This window comes from Physeter macrocephalus, chromosome 6 (genome assembly GCF_002837175.3).
Source record: "Physeter macrocephalus isolate SW-GA chromosome 6, ASM283717v5, whole genome shotgun sequence".
NCBI classification, from domain to species: Eukaryota; Metazoa; Chordata; class Mammalia; order Artiodactyla; family Physeteridae; genus Physeter; species Physeter macrocephalus.
Genome location: NC_041219.1, coordinates 46173207 through 46185030, shown reverse-complemented (window position 1 = coordinate 46185030; position 11824 = coordinate 46173207). Strand labels below are relative to the sequence as shown.

Genomic DNA, 11824 nt, shown 5'->3' with positions numbered 1-11824 from the left:
AGCGTGTGCCCCACAACGGGAGCGGCCACAACAGTGAGAGGCCCGCGTACCGCAAAAAAGAAAAAAAAAAAAAAAAAAGAGAGAGAGATTTACAAAAATGTAAAACAATGCCACTCGACTCACTGCATGGTTTTTTTTTTAATAGTTATCTTTCATAAAAATATGCTATTTATGTTAACATTTAATGGTGGGCTTATTGTTATTTTCAAATGCATGAATACCTATTTTTTTCAATTTCTCAGCTTTAATATCGTTAGATGTAATCCACATAAACCACATCTCTTTGGAGTCCTTAGTGTCTACAAGTAAGGAGTGGTGCTGAGACAAAAATGCTTGGGAACCGCTGGTTTAGTGAAGAGACAAACAAGTGCATAGATAAATAAATATTCAGGAAATGTCCAGCACATGTTGATAGGAAGAGAAGGCCTCTCTAAGAAGTGGAGCCCTGAGGACGGGAAGCAGCCAGCCCGGGAAGCACGGAGGCCAAGCAGGGGTCACAGGAGGGAGGCTGGCATTTCCTCAGGCCTGATTAAAGAAAACAAAACAAAACACCTCAAAATCCAGCTTCTGTGAAGCTGCATGGTGGTTAAGCAAGAGAGGGCTAGCACAAGAGGAGGGCCAGATCGTGCAGGGAGGGGCGTGGACCTGACCGATGCTGAGCTGCTGAGCGAAGGATGCGCTGGAGCCGGTGGTGGGGAGCCGGGAAGTGCTGGGACCCCGGGGCAGGAGCCCGGGTTAGAGCAGGTGCCTGGCCTTGCGGGGAGGGGCGGGCAGCGCAGCCCCGTGCTCCTCAGATAAGACTCACCGGGGAGCCCGGGCTCCCTGTGCACACCTGACGCGAGAGCTCCTTAAGGGTAAGAACTATATTGTCATCTCCGTACATCCACCACCTGGAGCCGTCCCAGCACGTGGCAGAAACAGTAGTAACAGCAATACTTGCAAGTTCATGTGCCAGCGCGGTTCTAAGCACTCCACATACATTAACTTATTTCACCCTCCCAACAAACAGATGAAGGAAATATGACTAACATGCCCACTTTATAGACTAGGCAGCTGAGGGACAGCAGGATGAAGGGCTGGTATGAGGTCACACGCCTGGTAGTGGCCGAGACAGGATTCAGCCCGGGCTGTCTGGCTCGGCTCTGCCTCTCCATAGCAGGTAATCAACAACTATTTGCTATGGGAATGAATGTGTTAATAAACACAATGGAACATTTTTTAATAGGTCCATGGTACCAGCAGAATGACAATGTCAGCCTTCCTGATTACCGTGCGGCAATGCTATACTCTCCACCTGCTGACATCTTCACCCAGCTCTCAGTCTGAATCAGTGCAACCCATCTGGCATCATTCCAGAAAACAAATGTCTACTGCCCACCCGTCTGTGCCAGGCACGGTGCTAGGCACAGAGCATGCAGCAGTGAAAGAGGCGACAAAGTCTCTATGCTCGGGAAGCTTCCATTCTAGCAGGGAGACAGATGGTAAACGCTGGAACAAATAAGAAGGGACCTTGCATGTGGTAAGTGGTCAGAGGGGAGATGGGTGAGGGGCTATTTATTTTTATTTTTAAATTTATTTTATTTATTTATTTATTTGTGGCTGTGTTGGGTCTTCGTTGCTGCGCGTGGGCTTTCTCTAGTTGCGGCGAGCAGGGGCTACTCTTCGTTGCCGTGCACGGGCTTCTCATCGCGGTGGCTTCTCTTGTTGCGGAGCTCGGGCTCTAGGCGCGTGGGCTTCAGTAGTTGCGGCTCGCGGGCTCTAGAGCGCAGGCTCTGTAGTCATGGCTCACGGGCTGAGTTGTTCCGGGGCACATGGGATCTTCCGGTACCAGGGCTCGAACCCGTGTCCCCAGAACTGGCAGGCGGATTCTTAACCACCGCGCCACCGGGGAAGCCTTGGGGGGCTGTTTAGATGGGATGGTGCAGGAGCCATAAGGGCAAGCGCCCTCAGGGCCCTGGAGGTCTCGGTGGGGAGCTGGACTTAATTCTGAGCGGCTGGGAAGCCGGTGAAGGATTCTGAGGCGAGGCGTGGCCTGGTCTCACTTACATTTTAAAGGGATCATTCCATTTGCTCTGGGGACTGCTTCCCTCGTGCAGGGGCGGGAGGGGGTTGAGATTAGAATGGGCTTTGGGGTGGGGGGAGGAAGAGACGGACCGACTCTGGATTAATTCTGAAGATAAAGCCAGTGGGATTTGCTGATGAACTAGGACACTTTTACCCATTTTTAAAACTCCTGCTACTACCTTATCTATCGTGCCAGGTCCTACTGGTTCTACTTCATATGCGTCACTCAAGTCAAGGTCCATTTTCCTGCCCAAATGTAAGTGGTCAGGGCAGCCCCTGTTGGCTGCACCGGCCTCCTGCCCTAATCCAGCAGCACCGAGCAAACTGTACAGGCAAACCTGAGCCCGAGATTCCACTGCAAGGGTTCACGTGCATTCACTGTGTGTGTGCTGTGGCCTTATCTAAAAGCCTAGATGGATGGCAACGACGTGAATGCCCACCCACAGATAAATTATGGCACACCCATACTCTGAAAAAGGACGAAATTGTTAAAAAGAACGTGGTACATATATACGTGCTGACAGGAAAGATGTCTGCAACATAGATATTTTCAGTAAAAGTAAATTGCATAAAAATATGTACGCTTTCCATTTTTATTTAAAAAGACATGATCTATATATTTGCATGAGCGTAGAACAGAGAGTTGGGGAGGACACATACCCCATGGTGAACGGTTACTCCCCCTATAGGTGTGGGAGGAGGGAGGTCGAGAAGGAGGACCATATGTATCTCTGTGCTGTTTTACTTTTTTACAATTATTAAGTGTTGTTTTTATAATAAAAAATGAGATCTTTTCCCCAAAGGTCCGGTCCGGCTCTTGCAGGAACTAGGGGCCCATCTCTGCCCCTTCCCACACCCTCCATCTCTTGCTCTCATCTCTCCCAATACCTTGCCCCCCTAGTCCTGCCAGGCAGTGCCTGCCAGGCTGTTTCTGGCTCTCAGCTTTTGGCTTCACTCCCTGGACTCCAATAAAGCCTCTTTTCCATCTGGCAGTGCCCACAACCCACCATCTGGGGATGGCCCACACTCCCGGATCCTAGCCCGCCTGCCTAACGCGACCACTAAATGCTCCTGGGCCCCCTCCTCTAACCTGGCCCCCATGCCCCTGCCCTGGAATGTCTAAAACACTGATACGCTTTGAATCACTTCTCTGCTGGGAAACTGCCAAGGTTTCCACTGCCTATGAAATAAAATCCAAACGCTCTGGCATGGCAATAAAGGCCCTTCACAAAACTTGGCCCAATTTCTCCGCCCGCTTCGGGCCATTCTCCTGCTTCCTGTTACCCGAGCTCAAGCCACAGCAAACCGGTCAGGGCTCCGAATACGCCAGGCCCTGTAGGCCTTGCTGCCCTTATGCCTTTGCTCAAGGAGCCTGGAATCAGCTCTCCACTGGTCCTTATCCTCCACCCCCTTCAACTGACCCCAGGTAAACAAATACTCAAGTGTCAAAGCCTGTGTAAAATTCCCCTCCTCCTGGAAGCATTCTCAATCCTACCTCAGTCCTGCAGCAATAGTTAAGCCCTGCCTGCTCTGTATTCTGTAGCATTTTGTACGTTCGAGGTCTGTCATAGCCCACTCCAGGAGTCAACGAAACGTGGCCCGTGGGCCAAATCTAGCCTGCCGCTGATTTTTGTATGGCCTGCAAACTAGGTGTATCTTTTACATTGTTAAGCGGTGAGCAAAAATCAAAAGGAGAATACTTCATGACACAGGAAACTTATATGAAATTTAAATTTCAGTCCATAAGTAAATTTGATTGGACCACTGCAGCACTCGTGTACCTAGTTAGCTAGGGTCCATGGGTGCTTTTCACGCTACAGTGACAGAGTTGAATAGACTGTGTGACCACAAAGCCTAAAATCTTTACTATCTGGCTTTTTATAGAAAAAGTTTGGCAACCCCTGGGCTACTCTTTTTTTTGTTTGTTTTAATTTTTGGCTGCCTCAAGTCTTAGTTGCGGCATGCAGGATCTTTTGTTGCAGCGCGCAGGCTCTTGTTGCGGCTCGCGGGCTTCACACCTAGTTGAGGTGTGTGGGCTCAGTAGTTGTGGCGTGTGGGCTTAGCTGCTGCACGGCATGTGGGATCTTAGTTCCCCGGCCAGGGATTGAACCCACGTCCCCTGCATTGGAAGGCGGATTCTTTACCACCGGACCACCAGGGAAGTCCCTGGGCTACTCTATTTTTGTATTTATATAGATGTCAATTTTCAACAAGACAGTAAACCCACAAAAACAAGAATTTATTGTACTTCTCTGTTTATTTATAGCCCTTAATACTGTATCCAGCATGTAGCAGAATTTCAATATTTAGTGAACAAACGCATTGCTGTGTTCTTGAAAGGGAGAATGTACTGGGTCCCTAATTCACAGAGGGAATGTCACCATAAAAGAAAGATCAATGCCAGGTGCCACCGGGATCGGAGGTTAGCATTTTTTTTTCATGAAGTGGAGAGAGAATAAAACGTGTCACAATCTCAATTACACTTACTATTCCTACTGATTAAGGACAAAAACTGAGATGTAAATAAACACTTAAAAGTTGCTTTTCATGAAAAGTTCCCAGGTTGTATTGATTCCACTGATCTTATTACCCTAACGCAGGCTCTTTTAGTAGGGGCTGTATTTACCTACGACTTTGTTTAAAATACACAGGGCTGGGACTTCCCTGGTGGCGCAGTGGTTAAGAATCCGCCTGCCAATGCAGGGGACACAGGCTCGAGCCCTAGTTGGGGAAGAGCCCACATGCCGCGGAACAACTGAGCCCGTGGGCCACAACTACTGAAGCCCGCACGCCTAGAGCCAGCGCTCTCTTAACAAGAGAAGCCACCGCAGTGAGAAGCCCGCGCACCACAACGAAGAGTAGCCCCCGCTCGCCGCAACTAGAGAAAGCCCGCGCGCAGCAACGAAGACCCACCACAGCCAAAAATAAATAAATTAATTTTTTTAAAAAAGAAAAGATGCACAGGGCCTCTCCATTTCCTCTCTTATCACATCTAAAGAGCTGATTTCCAAAGTCCACCATAATTTGGTCCTGCCCTACCCATCCAACCCCAAATCGGAATTCTCTCCCCACAGGCAAGGTTGGCTCTCCAGTCTCCCCAGGCACCTGTCTCCTGCCGAGGCCACCTATCAAACTCTAAGCATCCTTGAAGACCTACCTCAAGCCCACTCCTCCTTCCTTGAAGATTCTGACTCCTCTAGGTTTCCAGGACATGTATTTAAAACAAAGCAATTACCTCTGCTAGAACTTTTGGCACTTGATAGAGCTTGGAAAGCTAGTAGCCATAATGGAACTGTGTATTCTCTGTGAAAGAAAACTTCATCTCACCCCGTTTGTGTATCCCACATGAGTTGAGACCCTCAGCAAATGCTTAAAGGTTTATTGAGTTGGTGGGGGTCAAAAGATGAGTAGCCAAGATTAGACAAGAACCCAAAAACTGTAATGAATGGAGAGCTAAAGTTAATTCGATAATGGAAAATACACATAGGATGCTAATGGCAAGTCAGTGGTATCAGCAAGGGGTTTAGGGAATAGGTACCTGTGAAATCATCAGTGAACGCTGGAGAAGTTTTTAAGATACAGAAATAGGAGAGATATTGCAGACTAAAGGTACAAAAGCAAGCACCACATGGTCATCCTTGGTCCTTCCCAAGACTTCTCTAGGCCTGGGTGTGGGAGGTGAGAAAAAGTTGGATTAAGCTAGTTAACAGTTATTAAGGGCTTTACATGGACTCATTAGCTTAAATTTCACAACAACCCTATGAGATTATTATCCCATTTTACAGATGCAGACAATGAGACACAGCGTTATCTGGCACCGATAACTTACATTTCACAACCATGTAGGTTATCAGTGTCAGAACCAGGATTATAAACCCAAGCAGCAGGCCGTGGCACCTTAGGTAATAAACAGTTTGTCACACACAGTTTTACGAGGTTAGTCCTAGGAAAGGGATAATAGTTCAGAATTCTTAAAAAAACAAAAAACAACCCAACCTCAGATTGATTATTATACCATTTCTTTATATGCTGCATTAATCATTTTTGAAAAACGAATTTCCATTTAATATCTGTTTTCTTGAAGATAGCTTGGGTTTATGAAACCTTCACCCCACCGTACTCAAATGTCCATCAACAGGGACCATCATCCATAAAAGGACAGAGGCGGCTCTGCACAGTTGCTACGCAAAGTGACAAAGATTGTCCTCCACCAAACTTTAGTCAGGTTCCTCTGAGTCCTCTTCTCCACTAGACCTCAACCTTGGCCTGTAAGAATTGCAGCTTTTAGCACAATCAATTTCAGCCACCTCCCCACACTTAGAGACTTGAACAAACACTAGCATGTTTCCAGCAGCTCAAGGCTGTCCCTAGGATGAGGACCACAAGCCCCTTAAAACGTCTGCCTGAGAAAGCTCAGGCTGCCGAAAGAATGTACCAGAAGAATATTCAAGAATATTTAAAAATAAGTTATTTCTCCCATGGACATTTTTATTTTGACTATTATTTCAGAGGTCCAGCTAATAATAGTGATAATAACAGCTAAGCTGCTATTGAGCACATACCATATTAAAACTGTGCTAGGGCTTCCCTGGTGGCACAGTGGTTGAGAGTCCGCCTGCCGATGCAGGGGACATGGGTTCGTGCCCCGGTCCGGGAAGATCCCGCGTGCCGCGGAGCGGCTGGGCCCGTGAGCCATGGCCGCTGAGCCTGCGCGTCCGGAGCCTGTGCTCCGCAACGGGAGAGGCCACAACAGTGAGAGGCCGCGTACCGCAAAAAAAAATAAATTAATTAATTTAAAAAATAAAATAAAACTGTGCTAAATATTATATATTTTATAAAATTATTTATATAAAAATAAATTTAAATTAAATATAAGTATTTTCTTTAATCCTACAATAACTTTTAAGTATGTAGCTCAATTTTTAAAAATACTTATGCATTTTAAATCAGTAATGCCAAAATATAAACATTCAAATGAAATGTATGCAGCTTACAATAACTTGACATATTCTTAAACTTAAAATACATCACACCAAGAAGCTTAAAAAGCAGTTAAAATTGCAACCTTTGAACATTATATGTCAGTTTTCACACAGTAAAACAGAAGAGTTTTGACTGTGTACATAAATTCCATTTCCAATAGGCTAAAGAGGCATTAAGAAGTTTTCTATCTATAGTCTCTTTTCTCACTGAATAAATTTTTCATGCTATTTTTATCTACCATTTATTTTGTGTAGGACGCCGAGCCAGGCACCCTACTGGCATTATCTCATTGATTAAATGATTCAGTGCACTAAGACCCATGCTGGGCATAGCAAGTGCTCAATAAATGTTGGCCATTACGATCTCACTTAATCTTCACATGCTGCATCATTCCTAACGAGGGAAGGAGTATCATGCTCCAGCACAAATCTGGACACTGTGTTCAGTCCAGAGTGACCCATCTAGTACGTGGCAGAGCCCAGCCGAGGTCAGGTTTGTCCCTTCTTGCACTGCCACTTCTCACTTCATACTTGATTTCAGAACATTCTTGGAAAGGATTTGGTGGCTTGTCAAAAAACATAGTCCATTTCGTACACATGGCATAACGTAGAGTACATGTGGACTGGAGACTACTGACTCGTTCCCTGTGGGAATTGGAGGAGATCCGTGGAAGAGGGAACACAGGGTGCAGAGACTACCAGAAGACCACATGAGACTTGGTCCTACCCTGAACACAGCTTCTGAGAGGGCTCTGCCTCTGTGCCAGGCAGGGGACTGATGCTGAGCTGCTGACTGCCCTGGGACGCTAACTGACTAGCAGCAAAACAGCCCAAAGACAAAGAGAAAATAGCTGCAAACGCGGATGGATGACAAAAGCAAACAGGGTGCTGAGCTGGAGACTAGAGTTACAACTTTAGATGTTCAGGTAGCAGTTTCTTATACTTTTCCTACTAAATGTTTTATAATCAAATGCTATGGACAAGAGAAGCTATATACTCTCCTTTCCTATCCACCTGGCACTTTCCATAATGGTAAACTGAATGGATACGTTTTCTTTTTTTTTTTTTTTTTTTTACTTCATAGGACAAAATTCTACTCTTGGGTGACAAGTGCCAGAGTATCAAGAAAGTTTTGCATGTGCCTTGACAACGAAACATCTAGAACGAACGGGGCGGGGGCGGGGAGGGGGCTGTGGCGGCGCGCTATTTGCTGGGTTAAATACCTTGGCTTTTTTTTTTTTTCATGTTTGCTTTCAGGATCCTCCAACTGCGAGTTTCTGGGGCAAAGGGTAGATGCCCAGACATTCTTCTTTGGAGCTGTCTCCGCAGACAGCGATTGATAAGAGGCAAAGGAAAACACAAAGAGCTCAAGGCAGATTTAGACACTGAGTAGGTGTGTGTTCCCTTATGAATTAGTAATGAACTAAAAACCTACCAGGATGAACCAAACAGATGAGGGCTTTTTATTTTTTTTTTGGTGTTATAAACTTCAGTTACTCTCCAACTATGTATCTAAAGCATAAGGCTCCAAAAAAACAAGGAAAATCATAAAGCTCCCTTGGGTAAAGCCAACAGTATTTGCCTCATTGTCCTAGTAAAATCCCAATTTAGGAAAGCAAAGTTTTATTTCAACTGAAGATATTAGTTGACCTGAAAACACTTTTGAGAAACAGCTATATAAACAACATCCAATCTATTTTCAAGTTGAAGGCAGGGGGTAGCGTAATAGGTGCTGGGAGCGGTTGGGTGGCTATTTTCACATATACTTGGTTTAAAACTTAGGACTATGAATTCTTCCAATATGAGCTGGTCTCCCACTGTCTCCAAGGATATGAAGTCAGTTGCAATGTATAAAGAGGGCATTTGGGATGCTTAATTTACATATTCTTTGTGAGCATTATTATTATATATCATCGTACAGTTTCATGTTTGAAGATGGATGACAAAAGCTAGAGAGAGAAGAGACAGAAAATACATGATACGAAGATATGTTAAAGACTTTCATTATTTAACCTGGAGGAAAGAAGGTTGAAACGCATACAATTAATAATTGTTTTCAATTATTTGGAAATTTATCATGTAGAAGTTTAATGATAAATTGCCCTCCATTTCCAAAAGCAACAAGAGATGGTGTGCTAAAAGTGTAACAGAAAGTGTTTAAGTTGGAACTTCGGAAGAATAAATGTTATGAGACCAAGGAAGAAGGTGAAATCTATTTCTTTCTAGCCCTGTATCGATGGACCAAATAAGTATTTTCTTCTAAATGATGCAGATACGGTGGGTCTTATCACTAAATCGGTTACATTCGGAAGCCCTTTCTGTCTTACATTACTTTGATAAACCGTACTCTATCAACCTCTAGCCCAACGCAGACACAGTTCTAGAATACTCCAGGATCCCAGGATGTCCCTGGTGCCATCAATTCAACCTAAAACAAACTGACGATCCTTACAATTCCTGCCTGGTGAATCAAAAGTATTCTCCAATACTGGTTCTGAGCTGACCCCGAAGATCCTCCCGGCAGTTTAAGAAGCAACGTTCAAAGAATCAAATCACAAACGAATCAACAATTTGTAAAAACAAACAAAAACATTATTCTGTTTTCTATACATATCTGAAGCCCCATTCCCAAGTGCCAAATCCAACTTTTCAGTGACTGTCCAATTAAAAGCTTCCTAAGACTTTGTACGGCGGCAGTAGGAGATGTGCTTTAGAATCTTTGACCCCGAAGTGGTCCTTGAACTAAAAACGTCTAGAGAACCCCACCGGAGTGTATGTGTATTCCTCTCCATTTTCTCACACAGGGGTCGGAAGGAAGACCCTTCTTCCCCTTTCTCTCTAAATTAAGGCCAGATCAGTAGCAGCCTAAGCGCGAAGGAACTGCAGGCCTTGGTAGGCAGCCGCTGGACGCTCTCGCGACGCCTGCCCGGGTCCCCGCGTCCGCCCGGGGAGGACGCGGGCCAGGGCTGCAGTAAGGAGCGGGGCCGCCAGGGGGGGCTCCAGTCCCGCCCGGGAAGCGCCGCACGGCCTCCTGGGGGTTGACCCGCGCCGGAGGTCCTCGCCGCCCGAGGTCCTCGCGGCGCTGCGTGTTTGGGGTCCCGCGGCGGCCGGGGCCTCCGTGGACCGTCCAGCGCCCCCTCATGCGTCTCCCCCTTTCTGCTCGCGTTCTCCCTAAACCCCGCAGCGCCCACCTGCGTCCTCGCACCGGGCGGCTGCCGGCGCGGCCCGAGCCGCTCTCGAGGGGCCGAATTCCGGGTCTGCAGGAGGCGGGTCTTCTTCGAACTCTATGTCGCGGGAAGGATGAAATGCCTCCCTCCCCTTCCATTCGGCCTGTCACCCCACTGCCCTCAATTCTGGAAGCTCTCTTTCTCCAAAAGAGTGTCGCATAAGTCGCGGCCAGGATGGAGACTCGCCCCGCCCCCGAAGGGGTTCTAGAAGGAAGGAGAACGGGGGTTGGGGGTGGGGCGGTGAGGACCACCCACACAAACGCACACTCGCTCTCTCCCTCCCTCCTCCACCCCTTCACCCCACCTCCCCACCTCCCAGCCACGCAGGCAGCCCCCGGCCCCAGAACGGCTCCTCTGGCCCCCACCTGCCTCCGCTCCCCTCCCCCACGGTACGCGCCCGCACCCCGCCTTCCCCGCGCCCATTGCGCACCTGGAAGCAAATTCGTGCCTGGAAACCATCCAAAGGGCGGGAGGCGGCTGGTGCTGGGTGGTGAGAGAATCAAATTGAAACGAACCTCTCAGTCGTTGGAAAAGCATTTCCCCGCCGGCCTGTCCCGGCCTGCAGGATTGGTTAAAATACTTCTGTTTCCTCAGTGGCAATACGAGAGGTTTGGATGAAATTTTTTTCTGGAGCCCATCTGAGGGCCTCTGAGCGTCTATACCACCTTCAGCCTGGAGACTTTTCCAGATTCTAAATGGGGACTGAGCTGCTGTCTCACCAGAGGAGGAAATTCCTTGAGACCAGGAACAGGAACCCAAGGGAAAGCACCATGGTAAGAATGCAGCTGGTGGGAATTAATGCACGTGTGTGTCGTCTACTGCAGGGATCAGAGATGGGACCTGGTCCAGGGCACTGTGATGGCGAGATGGGTAAGGGAAGGAGCCCTGCACCTTGTGGGCCCTCAGTCCTTGTTGAAAGAGAGAAGCCGGCTGGGCTGGGTGAAGTACCTCACGTCTCCGTCCTAGGACGGTGGGGGGACCTGATGGGCTGTGTGAGGGAGGTTCAGAAAAAGGATGAAGTGTCAGGGCCAAGCTTTACCTCCCTTGCAAAGTTGTCGCCCGGCCTACCCTGCTATGCTGGAGGCTGAAATGATCACCACCCTGACCTCCCTCAAACTATGTTCCATTTAGTAAACATTCATCTAGGAAGACCCAGCCCTAGAGCCAGCGAGGAAGCAGAGATGCTTATTGGGAGGAACTACTGCATCGTCATAGCAACCGTCAGTTATACCACTAGTCCCTTTCAACTGTAAGCCTCTTATCTTAGGTTGGGTGCCCTGGGAAACAAAGCTGGAGTCTCTTATTGGTGCATGCAGAAAGCTTACTGGGCAGCCTCTCAGCAACCGGCCTTTGAGTAAATCAGAGAAGCTGCACTGGACAAAAGTTGAACTTCGATGCAGCTGGGAGCCTGACCCAATTCCATGGGGAGCTCAGGAGCTGGGATGGTCCTTCAGAGTTGTCCTGAATCAAGGTAGGGGGCCAGCCCTTTGTACCCCTGCATGGACCAGTCATTGGTGGTGGACTGCCCTAGGGAGGTCATATCCTTGGTCA

General features: G+C 47.6%; 1 protein-coding gene across 1 annotated transcript in view; it reads right to left on the bottom strand.

Annotated features, from left to right (window-relative positions):
• Positions 1-10188, bottom strand: part of LOC112065880 (uncharacterized) — a 59320-nt gene extending 49132 nt beyond the window's left edge. The window contains exon 1 of the mRNA XM_024127142.2: positions 10072-10188. Within this exon, the coding sequence (XP_023982910.2) occupies positions 10072-10188 (117 nt within the window). The remainder of the gene's footprint in view (positions 1-10071) is intronic.
• Positions 10189-11824: the final 1636 nt, after the last annotated feature.